The following is a 13,484-nucleotide window of genomic DNA, read 5'->3' on the forward strand; positions in this document are numbered from 1 at the left end:
CCACCCTTTGGACCCAGTGCCCACTGCCATTTTAGCGATTATTAGGCTGTGTAACTGTTACAACACAGGACTGTGTTCTTTTCCTCATGTCACCCATAGCGCCTACCACTCTGTGCCTGGAGGAGCATAATATTTACTTAAGATTCATGCTAAGTGTCAAATTGAGGTTTTATGGGATATACAAAGGAAAAAATCATTCCCAGTTTCCAGTAAAACTTACCTAATGAGAAATAATATAAATAGTATAGTTAAATATAAACTATAAAAATTCAACTCCTTAAATATAAATTCAACTCTCCTGCAAGGGGAGAAAAGTCCTCAAGTACAAATTGTAAATAAGGCGCCAACAAGAGAAAATAACACCTGTCATATAAGTACACATTCTTGTATTCATTTAATCAAGGAGCAGAATAAATATACGTCCAAAACAGCTGTTCCATTTTTGCAGCATGAAGTTCCATGGCTTGATACTCTGGATTGCAATATTGATAACTGGGAATGGAGTTACACTTACAAGCAGTTTTAGTTCCAGAAGTGTTCGTTTTTATACCACGTGTCAATATAACTATGTCACTAATTGGCACTTAATTAATAGTATTGTCTTAGAATATTACCACAGCTTCTCCAAAAATAAGATTGTGGTCTCTCCAGAGCTTCTATCCAGTGCTCAAAACCTTATAGGCATTCTAAAATGCTTCTGGAATTTGAATTTCCACATAAAGAGAATATTTGGGAGCTAAATCACTTTAGAGGAAGCTTGATGTATTAAAATAAATTTATAACTTTAATATTATTAAATATTTAGCCAAAAAAGTATTTAGTTACTTTTTATAATGAGTTTGGTTTTCTCTTTTGGTTAGAGGCCTCAATTTTCTTTGTATTAGAGGCCTGGGTTTTCTTTTCATTTGGAGGCCCCATGTATACAATATATATTTCAGCCAAGACAAGATGCCCAACTAGGAAGAAAAAAAACTATAAATAAAAAAAACTAAAGAATGAAGTAGCTTTTTAAAATTATGTATCTCTTCAGTTTTATCTGTTATAATCTTGATTATGTAATTGGGGAATATATATATATTTTTTTTTAAACAGTAAAATAGAGAGTCATGTTTCCTGTATAGTTAAAACCATCACCTTTATTCAAGTTCTGTCCTTTAGGGGAGTCATTTGATCCTTTATGTTTTTACTAATAAAAAAAATTCTGAAGCATATAAAGCAATCTGTGATGTTTACTTAATTAAACCCTTTAAGTTACACTGTTTTTAATCTTTTTTGCATCAAAGAATTTTACTTAAATATTTTCTCTCTGGGAAAAAAGAAAATGTACATATATGTAAAATTTTACAGGGGAGTTTCCTGGTGGTCCAGTGGTTAAATCTGTGCTTCCACTACAGGGGGTGCGGGTTCAGTCCCTGGTCTGGGAACTAAGATTCCAAGTGCAGCACTGCGTGGCCAAAAAAAAAAAATTTCTTTTTTTTTAATACTTAATAGCCATTGTTTCCCTGAATCCAGTCCTTTGAGCTATGAACCTCTTTATTATATTATACATATATTTTAATATTAGATACATTTTTTTGATATCTGTATTGTAAATCCAGTATATTGTGTACTTTTAGAAGTGTCACCAGGGTCCCATCCTGAAGCAGATTCTCTATAAAGCTTTTCCAGAAAACTGTAGCAGAGTTCTTACATATTGCTATTGTATTATTTACATATAAATACAAAATTTTTTTTGAAATTGTTTGAAATATATGCATATTTTTCTCTGTTTTATTTTTCTGACAGTTGTCTCTTGACTAACAGATTTTCTTTTCTTATTCTAGATTCTGAAGAGGCTCCGTCTGTAAATCCTTCCAGTGTTGATGAAAATATTGACTCTGAGACAGAGAAAGACTCTCTCATCTGTGAAAGTAAACAGATAGTTCCCAGTAAAGCACCTCTTCCATCTGCCCTTGATGAGTATGAGTTCAAAGATGATGAGGAGGAAGAAATAAATAAAATGATTGACGATAGGCATATTCTTAGGAAAGAACTACGAAAAGAGAATGAATCTGAAGTGGAAAAAAATAGTTTATTTGCAAAACAGGAAAAAGCTTTCTATCCTAAATCATTTAAAAGTAAAAAACAAAAGCCATCTAGAGTTTTGTATTCAAGTTCTGAAAGTTCAGATGAAGAAATTCTTCAGAACAAAAAGGGTTCTGCTCCATGTCCTGTCCCTGAAACGTCAAATTCTGACATACAAACCAAAAAGGAATATGGAGTTTCAAATGAACACAAACAGAAAGGCAAAGTTAAAAGGAAATTAAAGAACCAGAACAAAAATAAAGAGAACCAAGAGCTGAAGCAAGAAAAAGAGGGAAAAGAAAATACCAGAGTAACAAACTTGACAGTTAATACTGCGCTAGAATGTTCAGAAAAGACCAGAGAGGAGGGGAATTTTAGGAAATCTTTTAGCCCAAAAGATGATACTTCCTTGCATTTATTTCATATTTCCACCAGTAAATCTCCCAAACATTCTTGTGGACTCAGTGAAAAGCAGTCAACACCACTAAAACAAGAACATTCTAAGACATGTTTATCACCAGGAAGTTCTGAAATGTCATTACAGTCTGATCTTGTTCGGTATGATAATATAGAATCTGAATTCTTGCCAGAAAGTTCAAGTGTAAAATCTTGTAAGCATAAGGAAAAAAACAAACATCAGAAAGATTTCCACTTAGAATTTGGTGAAAAGTCAAATGCCAAAATAAAGGATGAAGATCACAGTCCAACATTTGAAAATTCAGATTGCACGCTGAAAAAAATGGATAAGGAGGGTAAAACATTAAAAAAGCATAAATTAAAACATAAAGAAAGGGAAAAAGAAAAGCATAAAAAAGAAATTGAAGGTGAAAAGGAAAAATACAAAAATAGGGATGGTGCTAAAGAGCTGCAGCGGAGTGTGGAATTTGATAGAGAATTTTGGAAAGAGAATTTTTTTAAAAGTGATGAAACTGAAGATCTGTTTTTAAGTATGGAGCATGAGTCCCTAACGTTAGAAAAAAAATCAAAGTTGGAGAAAAGCATAAAAGATGATAAATCAACCAAGGAAAAGCATGTCTCCAAAGAAAGGAACTTTAAAGAAGAACGAGAAAAGATGAGAAAGGAAAGTGAGAAATCGTTCAGGGAGGAAAAAATAAAAGATTTAAAAGATGAGAGAGAGAATGTACCAACAGATAAAGAAACAGAATTCAGTTCTTTAGGTATAAGTACCAATGAAGACTCTATAGGGTTACATTCAGTGGAAAAGGAAATAGAAATTGAAAAACAAGAAAAGCATATAAAAGAAAGTAAGGAAAAATCTGAGAAACGATTCCAAACTAAAGAAAAAGACGTTGAGAAAGCTGAAAGAAAAAATTCTGAAAAAGAGAAGAAGATAAAACATGAGCATAAGTCAGAGAAAGACAGATTAGATCCTAGTGAATGTGTTGACAGAATAAAAGAAAAAGACAAGTTGTATTCACATCACACAGAAAAATGCCATAAAGAAGGTGAGAAGATAAAAAACATTACTACCATTAAAAAAACTGATGACAGAGAGAAAAGTAGAGAAAAGATGGATAGAAAACATGACAAAGAAAAACCCGAAAAAGAGAGACATCCAGCAGAGAGCAAAGAGAAGCACTTGATGGAAAAAAAAAACAAGCAATCAGATAATAGTGACTATACTAAATCAGAAAAAAGCAAAAATAAAGAAAAAGATAGGGAGATAGATAAAAAGGAAAAATCTAGAGATGGTGTAAATATAGCTAACTCCAAACACTTCCAGGAAGAGAGGAAGTCAAGTATAGCAGACAGTAGTAAAACACAACATGAAAAAGCTTTCTCTCTTAAAGAAAAAACAAAAGATGAGCCTTTGAGAACTCCTGATGGAAAAGAAAAAGATAAAAAAGATAAAGATATAGACAGATACAAAGAACGAGACAAACATAAGGATAAAATTCAACCAAGTAGTTCACTCAAACTAAAATTTGAAGCAGATAAGCCTAAACCTAAGTCATCACCAGCATCAAAAGATACTCGACCCAAAGAAAAGAGGCTAGTGAATGACGATTTGATGCAGACCAGCTTTGAACGGATGCTAAGCCTTAAAGACCTAGAAATAGAGCAGTGGCACAGAAAACACAAGGAAAAGATAAAGCAAAAAGAAAAGGAACGGTTGAGAAATCGTAATTGTTTAGAACTTAAAGTAAAAGATAAAGAAAAAACAAAGCATGCACTAGCTGAGTCCAAAAATAAAGAACTTACTAGGTCAAAAAGTTCAGAGTTGACTGATGCTTGTACCAAGGAGAAACAATGTAAAGATGCTGTAAGTAACAGATCACAATCTGTTGACACCAAAAACACAGTGAATTTAGGCAAGTCATCCTTTGTTTCAGATAACAGCTTAAACAGATCTCCTAGATCGGAAGGTGAAAAGCCAGGTCTCAGCTCCAGGTCTGTATCCATGATTTCGGTGGCTAGCTCAGAAGATTCCTGCCATACTACAGTGACAACCCCAAGGCCTCCACTGGAGTATGACTCAGACTTTATGTTAGAGGGTTCAGATTCCCAAATGTCCTTTACCCAGTCACCGTTTTTGCCAGTTGCTAAATCTCCTGCCCTTCATGAGAGGGAGTTGGATAGCCTAGCTGAACTACCAGAGCGGATTAAAGCATCGTATACAAGCAGACTTCCAACAGCCCATCTCCGGTCATCTTCTGTAGAAGATGCTAAACTAGTTATAAATGAGGGGAGACCAACTGTAGAAGTTCGAAGATGTAGCATGCCATCTGTCATTTGTGAACATACAAAACAATTTCAGACAGTATCAGAAGAAAGCAATCAAGATGGCTTAGCTGTGCCAAGAGATACTTGTCCTTCTCCCAAACTTGAGGCAGCCTCAAATGTGCCTGAAAGAGAACTTTCAAGTGTGTCTAACACACATTCCAGTTTTGCAGCCTCTCCAACTAGATCTGTAAACAGCAAGTACACATCTGCTGATATAAATGTTATCAAGAGCACTGCTCCGGTGGGTGTTTTGATGGATAGTCCTATGCATTTAGAGCCGTCTAATCAGGTTGGTGTGATCCAAAATAAATCATGGGAGATACCTGTTAATAACCTGGAGTTATTAAGCGCCAGTGACTTTATCTGCCCAAATTCTACTACACCTGATCAAGAGACTTCTGTTCAGGGTTTTTGTAATTCTGAAAACAAAATATTGAGAGAGCAGAATATTGATTTTGTATCCCTACACCAGACTGAATTGCCAGGAAACACTTGTGCTCAGGATCCAGCATCCTTTCTCCCTTCACAGCAGCCTTGCTCTTTTCACAGCCAATCACTTTCGGATGCTGAATCTATTTCTAAACATAGGTCTTTGTCATGTGTTGCCAATCAAGAACCAGGTATTTTACAACAGAAAAATGCAATTCAAATGATCAGTTCTGTTTTAGATACTGATAATGAATCCGCAAAAGATATGGACAATACTTTTACCCTAACAGATGTTCAAAAGACAGATGCCTTTGTCCCAGTGTACTCTGAAAGCACTGTTCAAGAAGCAGCATCGAATTTTGAGAAAGCTAATAATACTTTGCCTGTGTTACCGTCAGAAAAGGACTTTAATGGAAGTGATTCCTTTTCCCAGCCAAATACACATTATGCATTTAGCAAACTAATGTATAAGTCTTCCAGTGGCCATGAGGCTGAAAATAGCACTTCTGATATTCAGGTTATTTCACATGAAAAAGAAAACAAACTGGAGAGTTTAGTTTTGACTCATTTGAATGATAAGTGTGACTCTGATTTATGTGAAATGAATGCAGGGATGCCAAAAGGAAACCTAAGTGAACAGGATAATCCAAAACATGGTCCTGAAAGTGAGAAGTGTTTGCTTTCCATCGAAGATGAAGAATCACAACAGAGCACTTTATCAAGTCTGGAAAACCATTCACAGCAATCAACTCAAGCAGAAATGCATAGGTACGGACACTTAGTTAAAGTGGAATTAGAAGAAAGTGCTGAAGACGATAAAACTGAAAACCAGATTCCTCAAAGGATGACTAGAAACAAAGCAAATACAATAGCAAATCAGAGCAAACAGGTTCTTGCTAGCTGTGCACTATTACCAGACAAAGACTCGGAGTCTTCCTCTCCTAGAGGAAGGATAAGGTTAACTGAGGAGGATGATCCTCAGATTCACCACCCACGGAAGAGGAAGGTGTCACGTGTGCCTCAGCCTGTGCAAGTGAGTCCCTCTTTACTGCAAGCGAAGGAGAAAACTCAGCAGTCTCTGGCGGCCATCGTGGACTCTCTGAAACTAGATGAGATCCAGCCGTACAGTTCAGAGAGAGCAAATCCATATTTTGAATACTTGCACATAAGGAAAAAAATTGAAGAAAAGCGCAAATTGTTGTGTAGTGTTATCCCTCAAGCACCCCAGTATTACGATGAGTATGTGACATTTAATGGGTCATATCTCCTGGATGGAAACCCCTTAAGCAAGATCTGCATCCCCACAGTAAGTAACCTCACTCGTCACACACGTGCAGCCCGTTCATTATCACTGTGATGAAAGCGCGTGTAGTTTTCAATTTTCTAGTAGCCACATTTTAGAAAGTGAAAGGAAACAAGTGAAATTAATGTTAATATTTCATTTAAAAAATTTTCATTTAACCCAGTATATCCATGATTCTATGCCAAAATATAAGCAGTATAGAAAAGTCTATACTGAGATAGTCAATAATCTTTTTTTGGGCGGGGGCAGGGGGTGGGGGTGGGGAGTGGAGCAGGGTGCTGAGTATTTGAAATCCAGTGGGCTTGCGCTAAGTCTCAGTTCAGACCAGCCACGTGTCAGTCAGTGCTCAGTAGCCATGTGTAGCCTGTGCTACCTTATTGAACAGCACTGGTCCATGGTATTTTGTTCCTTACCTGCTGTAATTCCTTTCCATGTGCTTTTAATCCTGTTCCCTCCAGTCTTCTTTGGGACCTTCCTCTATGAAAACACTTCTCGCTAATGTGTGTGTGTGTGTGTGTGTGTGTGTGTGTGTGTATTTTTTCCACTAGTATATTTTTAAATTTTCCCTCTCCACTGGGCTTCATCCACCCACTCTGAACATATTTGGGTCTCCTTCATCCCTTGCCTGTGGCAGTTTGTCAAGCATAGCCTCTCTCACTGCCACACCCTTGGATACCTGACATCTCCTCAGTATCACTTCCTTTTCCTCCCGTCACCGCCTTGTGCACTGGCAAGGCTCACCAATGAGCTCGGAATTGTCCTATCATTTGGCCTCTCCCTTTTTCTTTCTACTTGATCTCTTGTTGCATTTGACATCGTGCGCATCTTTTTCCTCATAAAATTCCCCCTCCCTGGTCTTTCATGATGAAGCACTCTTCTGCTTCTCTTGCCTCACTATGACTCCTCTACCCACCCCTTAAATATCAGTTCTCCAGGAATTAATTCATCACTCGCCTTTCCGTCAGTGAGGTCCTACCTCTTTCTGTGCTTTCATCAGTCTTCCACGCAGCAGTTAGTCCCAGAAAATCCCTTCAAGCCATATCATCTCTGTTGACCTCTAGAATCAAATATAGGTGCTTCCTGGGCATTGTCACCTAAATGACCGAGGCACTTGCCGTGGGCTTGTTCCCCAGGAAGCTGACTCTGAGACTGTGCAGGAGGTTCGTTGGTAGAGCTGTCAGGAGCCATCCCTGTCCCTGTGTGAGGGACATGGGGTCAGGTAGGTGACAAGCAGGTGAACTGAAATAATTGCAGGTGCAACAGTGACTCACTGCACCTGTGGGAGCGTCTGACTGGGAGCCTGCCCTCAGGGAGGGAACCTGACCTTGGACTCCTTCCTAGAGAGAAACAGTGTTCTTGGAGGGTCTAACCATACACCACACCCTTCTCCCACCTCAGACTTCATGGTTGTATTTGTTAGTGAGGACGCCCACAGTCTAGCCCGTCAGTCACAAAGTTCTGACCATTCTACCTTAAGACATGTTCCAAAATCTGTACCTCCTGCCACTGCCTTGTTCGAGGGCCCTTGTCATTATCTGTCACTTTCAATGGCGCAGCAAGTTTTTCACTTTTTTCTCCTAGTTTCTTTCTGCTGGAGCATTCTCCTTTGTTCTTAAATTTATGTCCCTTTAAAAGCAATAAAAAGCTGTTTTCCCTATTGAAGTATCTCAGCTGTGATTAGCTGGCTTCCCATTGCCCACAGCGTAAAATCCACATCTAAGCCCAGCATAATCATTCATGATCTGACCCCAGTCTCCCTCTCCTGCTTCACCTTCTCACCACTCATCCAGATCACCCAGTGTTTCAGCCAAACTGACTCTCTTCTACAGAATCTTTTGTTCACTGCTTGGGTTCTTTGGCAGTGCTGTTCCCTCAGTGTGAAATGTTTTCGCCAGGCCCCCTTTTCTCTCCTCTTCCATCAGTTGTACCAACTGTGATGTCACCTCAGTGCAAGATCTTGCCCAGATAGAATTGTTCATGTCTTCCTAGTAATACCTCCCTTGTGATACTGCAGTCAGCTGTTTACATGTCTGCCTCTCTCTGAGCTATAATCTGATTAAGGGTTAGGACACTTTGGATCTCTTGTGGAATGAGTCCTACACCTGGCTTCAGCCCTGAATACACTGCTGATTTCCATAACCATGTGTCCAGCTGCTGGACAGCTCTTGAATGTCCCACAACATCCTTAATATCATTATGTCCAATATTTTATCTCAGAAGTGCTCTTTTTCCTCTGTCTGCTTCAGTTACCATCATTATCTGCTATCTCATTTCCCAGGTTGGGAACCCAGAACTCAGCCTTCCCCTCTCCCATCCTTTAATGTCAGTCACTAAGTCCTGTTGATTCATCTCACTTCCTTTCCCCTCTCCTTTCTTACCACTGTCGTACAGGGACCTCATTACCTCCTTAGACTACTGCATCATCATACATGTGAATATTGCATAATCAAGTATTCAGAATATTGCATATGCACATAATTCATGACTGTGTGCTAAGCAGCATGCTAACTGGCTATCAGAGATGACCAAAACAGACATTCTGAAAGCTGTCATTGGTTCCAGTCCACTCTCTTCTAGGCTAGTCAGTCTACGTGTTGTCTGGGTCACTTATATGAAACTCAGATCTGATTCTGTGACTACCTGCTAAACATCTTCTAAAGAAGACTCAGTTTTCTGTGAACAAAGTCCCCACTCCTGCGTACATTGTCCTCCCACTCAGGCTCAGCTGTGGTAACTACCCTGCTGTACACAGGCCATTCCCCCCCAGTTCACAGCCTGCCTTTGCACATGTTCCTTCTTTGAAAGCCCAGCTCAGAGGAGATCAAACAGAATAAAGGTGGTGCTTTATTCCCACTTTCGCAGAATATACCTGATGCTAGTGCCTTTTAAATCTTAAAAGACAGAGATTTTGATGTTATTCTACTAATAATAAGCAATAGTAGTAGATTTAAAAGGATAGAGTTGTAAATTTGTCATTCAAATTGTCAGCAAGATAATTTGTTAATGATTCAAAGAATATAAAGCTAATAATTTTCTTGTTTCCTTTATTTCTTTTTTAAGGATAAGAACTTTGAACTGAACTATGTTGTATCATAGGCTTGAAATACAGATAAAGCTATAAAGAAAATATTTAGAAGTTTTTACAAACTGTTTTCACTAAAAACAATTTCTAGTAAACTGTGTTAGATTGCCCTTTTAGCACTATCTGCCTATTGTTATGTATGTATACTAGAGTGAGTCAAAAATTATCTGCACTCTGTATGTAGAATTTATTTTAATTAACTTTTAGAAAAGACAAATACATCATTTTTCAACAGTCTCCTTGCTTTTCAATACACTTTGTCCGTCTGTCAACAGGCTTTTGTATTCCCTCATTAAAAAATGTTTTAGGCTGAACTGAGAGGCATGAAGGCACTTATTGTCTTCACTTCTTCATGAGAAGTGAATCTTCATCCTCGTAGGGCTGCATTCAGGGGACCGAACAGGTGAAAGTCTGACGGAGCAAGATCAGGACTGTAGGGAGGATGCTTAAACACCTCAAAATGAAGTTTTTGCAGAGTGTCTAGACAGTGAGGGCAGAAGTGTGTGGACGTGCATTGTCATGCAAGATCACAATGCCCTTGGATAGCAGTCCTCCACGTTTAATCCAGAGTTTAGTCTTCAGTTCTTCAATAAGCATCTCACTGTAACAAGCATTGTTGATTTTTGAACTTTTTCCTGATAATGTTCCAGTACTGGCTCTTGAGAATCCCAGGAAACTGTAAGCATCAATTTTCCAGCTCATGGTTGACTTTTGAACTTTTTCTTGGTCGATGAATGAAGATGTTTCGATTCCATACTTTGCCTTTTACTCTCAGGCTCGTAGTGATGAATCCATGTCTTGTCATGAGTAATTATTCTCTTTAAGAAAGCTTCACCTTCCTTACAGTATTGGTCCAAATTTTTTTTGCAGATGTCCAAACGCTTCTGTTTATGCTCTTCTGTGAGTTGTTTTGCTACCCATCTCACACAAACCTAAGTCTGTCATAGATTACTTCGTTTTGGGGTGTTAAAGCATCCTCCCTATAGTCCTGATCTTGCTCCATCGGACTTTCACCTGTTCGGTCCCCTGAATGCAGCCCTACGAGGATGAGGATTCACTTCTCATGAAGAAGTGAAGACAATAAGTGCCTTCGTGCCTCTCAGCTCAGCCTAAAACATTTTTTAATGAGGGAATACGAAAGTCTGTTGACAGATGGACAAAGTGTATTGAAAAGCAAGGAGACTGTTGAAAAATGATGTATTTGTCTTTTCTAAAAGTTAATTAAAATAAATGCTACAGCCAGAGTGCAGGTAATTTTTTGACTTACCCTCGTACGTATACACGTATGTAGTGTGATGCATATTTTTGTGTATGTTATGCATGCTTGTGTTACTATCAGCTTTGCTTATTCCTGCAAAGATGATATGCAAGTTTAATTTCCCTTGCAGCAATTCTGGGGCTATAACTTTAGTTAAATTAGAATTTAGTTGTAATCGAGTATTGTTTCAAAAGCAGCTATAAGCAGAGCTGAGAATTTCTGAATGTAGTGGGGAATTTTTTCTTTGTTTTGTTTTTAAAATTTATTTGGCTGTGCCGGGTCTTAGTTACGGCACACGGGATATTCGTTGCTGCGTGTGGGATCTTTAGTTGTGGCATGTGGGATCTGGTTCCCTGACCAGGGATGGAACCCGGGCCTGTGTATTGGGAGTGCCAGGGAAGGCCTTTTTCTTTGTTTTTATGAGAATTACTAAAGTAGGGAAACACACAGTACAATATAGTAGAAAGTGTAGTAGACGTCCAAGTAGAATATATGTTTGTCTACATTTTGCTTCAAACCAGCTGTGTGATCTTGAGTAATTTACTTCACTTTTCTGATCCTTAGTTTTCACATCTGTAAAACTATAATGTCTACCCTTACTCAGAGCAGACTGAAATAGTATGTGCCACAGCCTATTGAAAATTTAAAACATTTTACAGATTTAAGAGGTTACCGTTATTTTATCCAGCTGAAAATTACTTTAAGGATCACATTTGCCAGTGCTAATATATGAACCCTCCACTTTTTGCTCATGAAAGGCGGTGCTTTTGAGTTTATTGGGCTAAAACTCATTTATTTGAAACTTAGTTTTGAGAAATAATAAAGACCAGAATAACAGAAATTGCTCTGTTACATTACTTTTCGTATTTACCATTTGTTTCCTCTCAGTCTGCTAATTGCCATCTTGTCAGAGTGGTTTCTTCACTTCATGTAATCTGATTATAGAGCCTGTTATAAACATTGTGAAATGTCTCCAGAGTCTGCTTACGTGTTTATTTTTCTATCACATGCTTTTCTCATCATTTAGCCAGAATGCTGCTATTTTTCCAGAGGAAATAAAGGGAAGAAAAATAAAACTTTAGGTCAAGTTCCCCAAAATCAAATGAACAGGAGGAGAAAAAAAAAAGACTTGTCACAAGCTGGTATCTGCTGCTATGCAGAAACCTACAGAGGGATGGCCATATGGGTGATGAGAAGAAAGGGCCTCCATAGGAAGCTTTCACAAGGGTTTCTATTCTAGAGACTCCTGGTACTCACATATACTAAAAAAGACAGACTCTCCAGGCCTGATTTACTCGAAGGTAGATGAGGAAAACAGCAAATGGAAAGTTTCCTCAAAAAGTCTCCATATACTCCTTTGGTGATTTCACCACTTCTGTAGAGATTGATATATGTTGAGAATTCTCAAATTTATACATTCTGCCCAAACGTCTCTCCTTGGCTTCTTTTTTGCTAACTGGATAGCCCCACAGACTCTCAACGTTTCAGCCCTGAACTTGCCTCCAGACCTGCTTCTCTTTCCTCGTGTCCCCTCCTGTGGTCTCTATTACCAGCCATCCAGTCCTCAGACTGTGACCTATAAGTCCTCAGCTGCTTCCTTTTTCTTTATCCTAAGTCAGTCAGTCACCCGCATTTTTAGACCCCCATCTCTTCCACTCCCTACTCATCTCACACCCATGTAACAGTGACCTGCTTCCCTAATTCCTTGTCAACAGTCTTGTCCCCTATTATCTCTTCTCCTGTCCGTGAACTGCCACTTACTGATGCTCTAAAATGTGTCACATATGATAAATAACTGCCTTAGTCCTAATTTCCCCTTGGGAATTTGCTGTGGCCTCAGAATTAAAACATCTAAGTTTTCTGGAATGCTCTGCTTTGTTTCAAAGAGTTGAAATTGAGAAGTAACAACCAGTTGTGTAATTGTTACTATATTATTTAATTCAAAGAACATTAGAATTTATGTTTTCAAGTTATGCACTAAAAAGTTTTAATTTTATAGGAATAGCCAGTTATTGTAAATACAGTCTTAATGTTTTCAACTATATGTTTTTCTTTTTAATTAGATTACACCACCACCTTCACTGTCAGATCCACTTAAAGAGCTTTTTCGACAACAGGAAGTTGTAAGAATGAAACTACGTTTGCAACACAGTATTGAAAGGGTAAGAAATGTTTAAATTTACATTTATGCCAAAAATAATTGTACTTTAACAATAGATTATAATAGTGTACAGCTTTTTATTAGTGAATCTTCCTTATTTAGAGCCATTTCAGAAAATGGTTTGATTTTATCTTGTGCTTATGCAATAAGATGGAGAATTTTTAAGCCTGTTTCAGGGTAGCTGCTCCCTTGTTACAATTCATGTTCAGTATATATTTGATATATAAGTATCTCTAATAATTTTTCATTATCATTTGCCAAATTTGCAGAACTGTAGCAGTGAATTTCTATTCAGACATTTGGATTTTTAAGTTTTGGAATTGTTGCTTGGTACCAGCTACTATAATGCAGAATCTTACCAAGGCTGTGCCCATTGGTCCTTTTAGGTCTGCTTTAGTATTCCAGTTTCTGGTGGTTAGTTTTGGCATGAAAAGACAAGGGA

General features: G+C 38.0%; 1 protein-coding gene across 5 annotated transcripts in view; it reads left to right on the forward strand.

The window, feature by feature from the left end:
- Positions 1 to 13,484, forward strand: part of ANKRD12 (ankyrin repeat domain 12) — a 117,175-nt gene that overhangs the window by 92,293 nt on the left and 11,398 nt on the right. For all 5 annotated transcript variants that reach the window (XM_057700189.1, XM_057700188.1, XM_057700191.1 and 2 more), the window contains 2 exons: positions 1,824 to 6,544; positions 12,945 to 13,043. In XM_057700189.1, coding sequence (XP_057556172.1) covers positions 1,824 to 6,544; positions 12,945 to 13,043 — 4,820 coding nt within the window. The remainder of the gene's footprint in view (positions 1 to 1,823; positions 6,545 to 12,944; positions 13,044 to 13,484) is intronic.

Source organism: Hippopotamus amphibius, chromosome 11 (genome assembly GCF_030028045.1).
Source record: "Hippopotamus amphibius kiboko isolate mHipAmp2 chromosome 11, mHipAmp2.hap2, whole genome shotgun sequence".
Taxonomy (NCBI): domain Eukaryota; kingdom Metazoa; phylum Chordata; class Mammalia; order Artiodactyla; family Hippopotamidae; genus Hippopotamus; species Hippopotamus amphibius.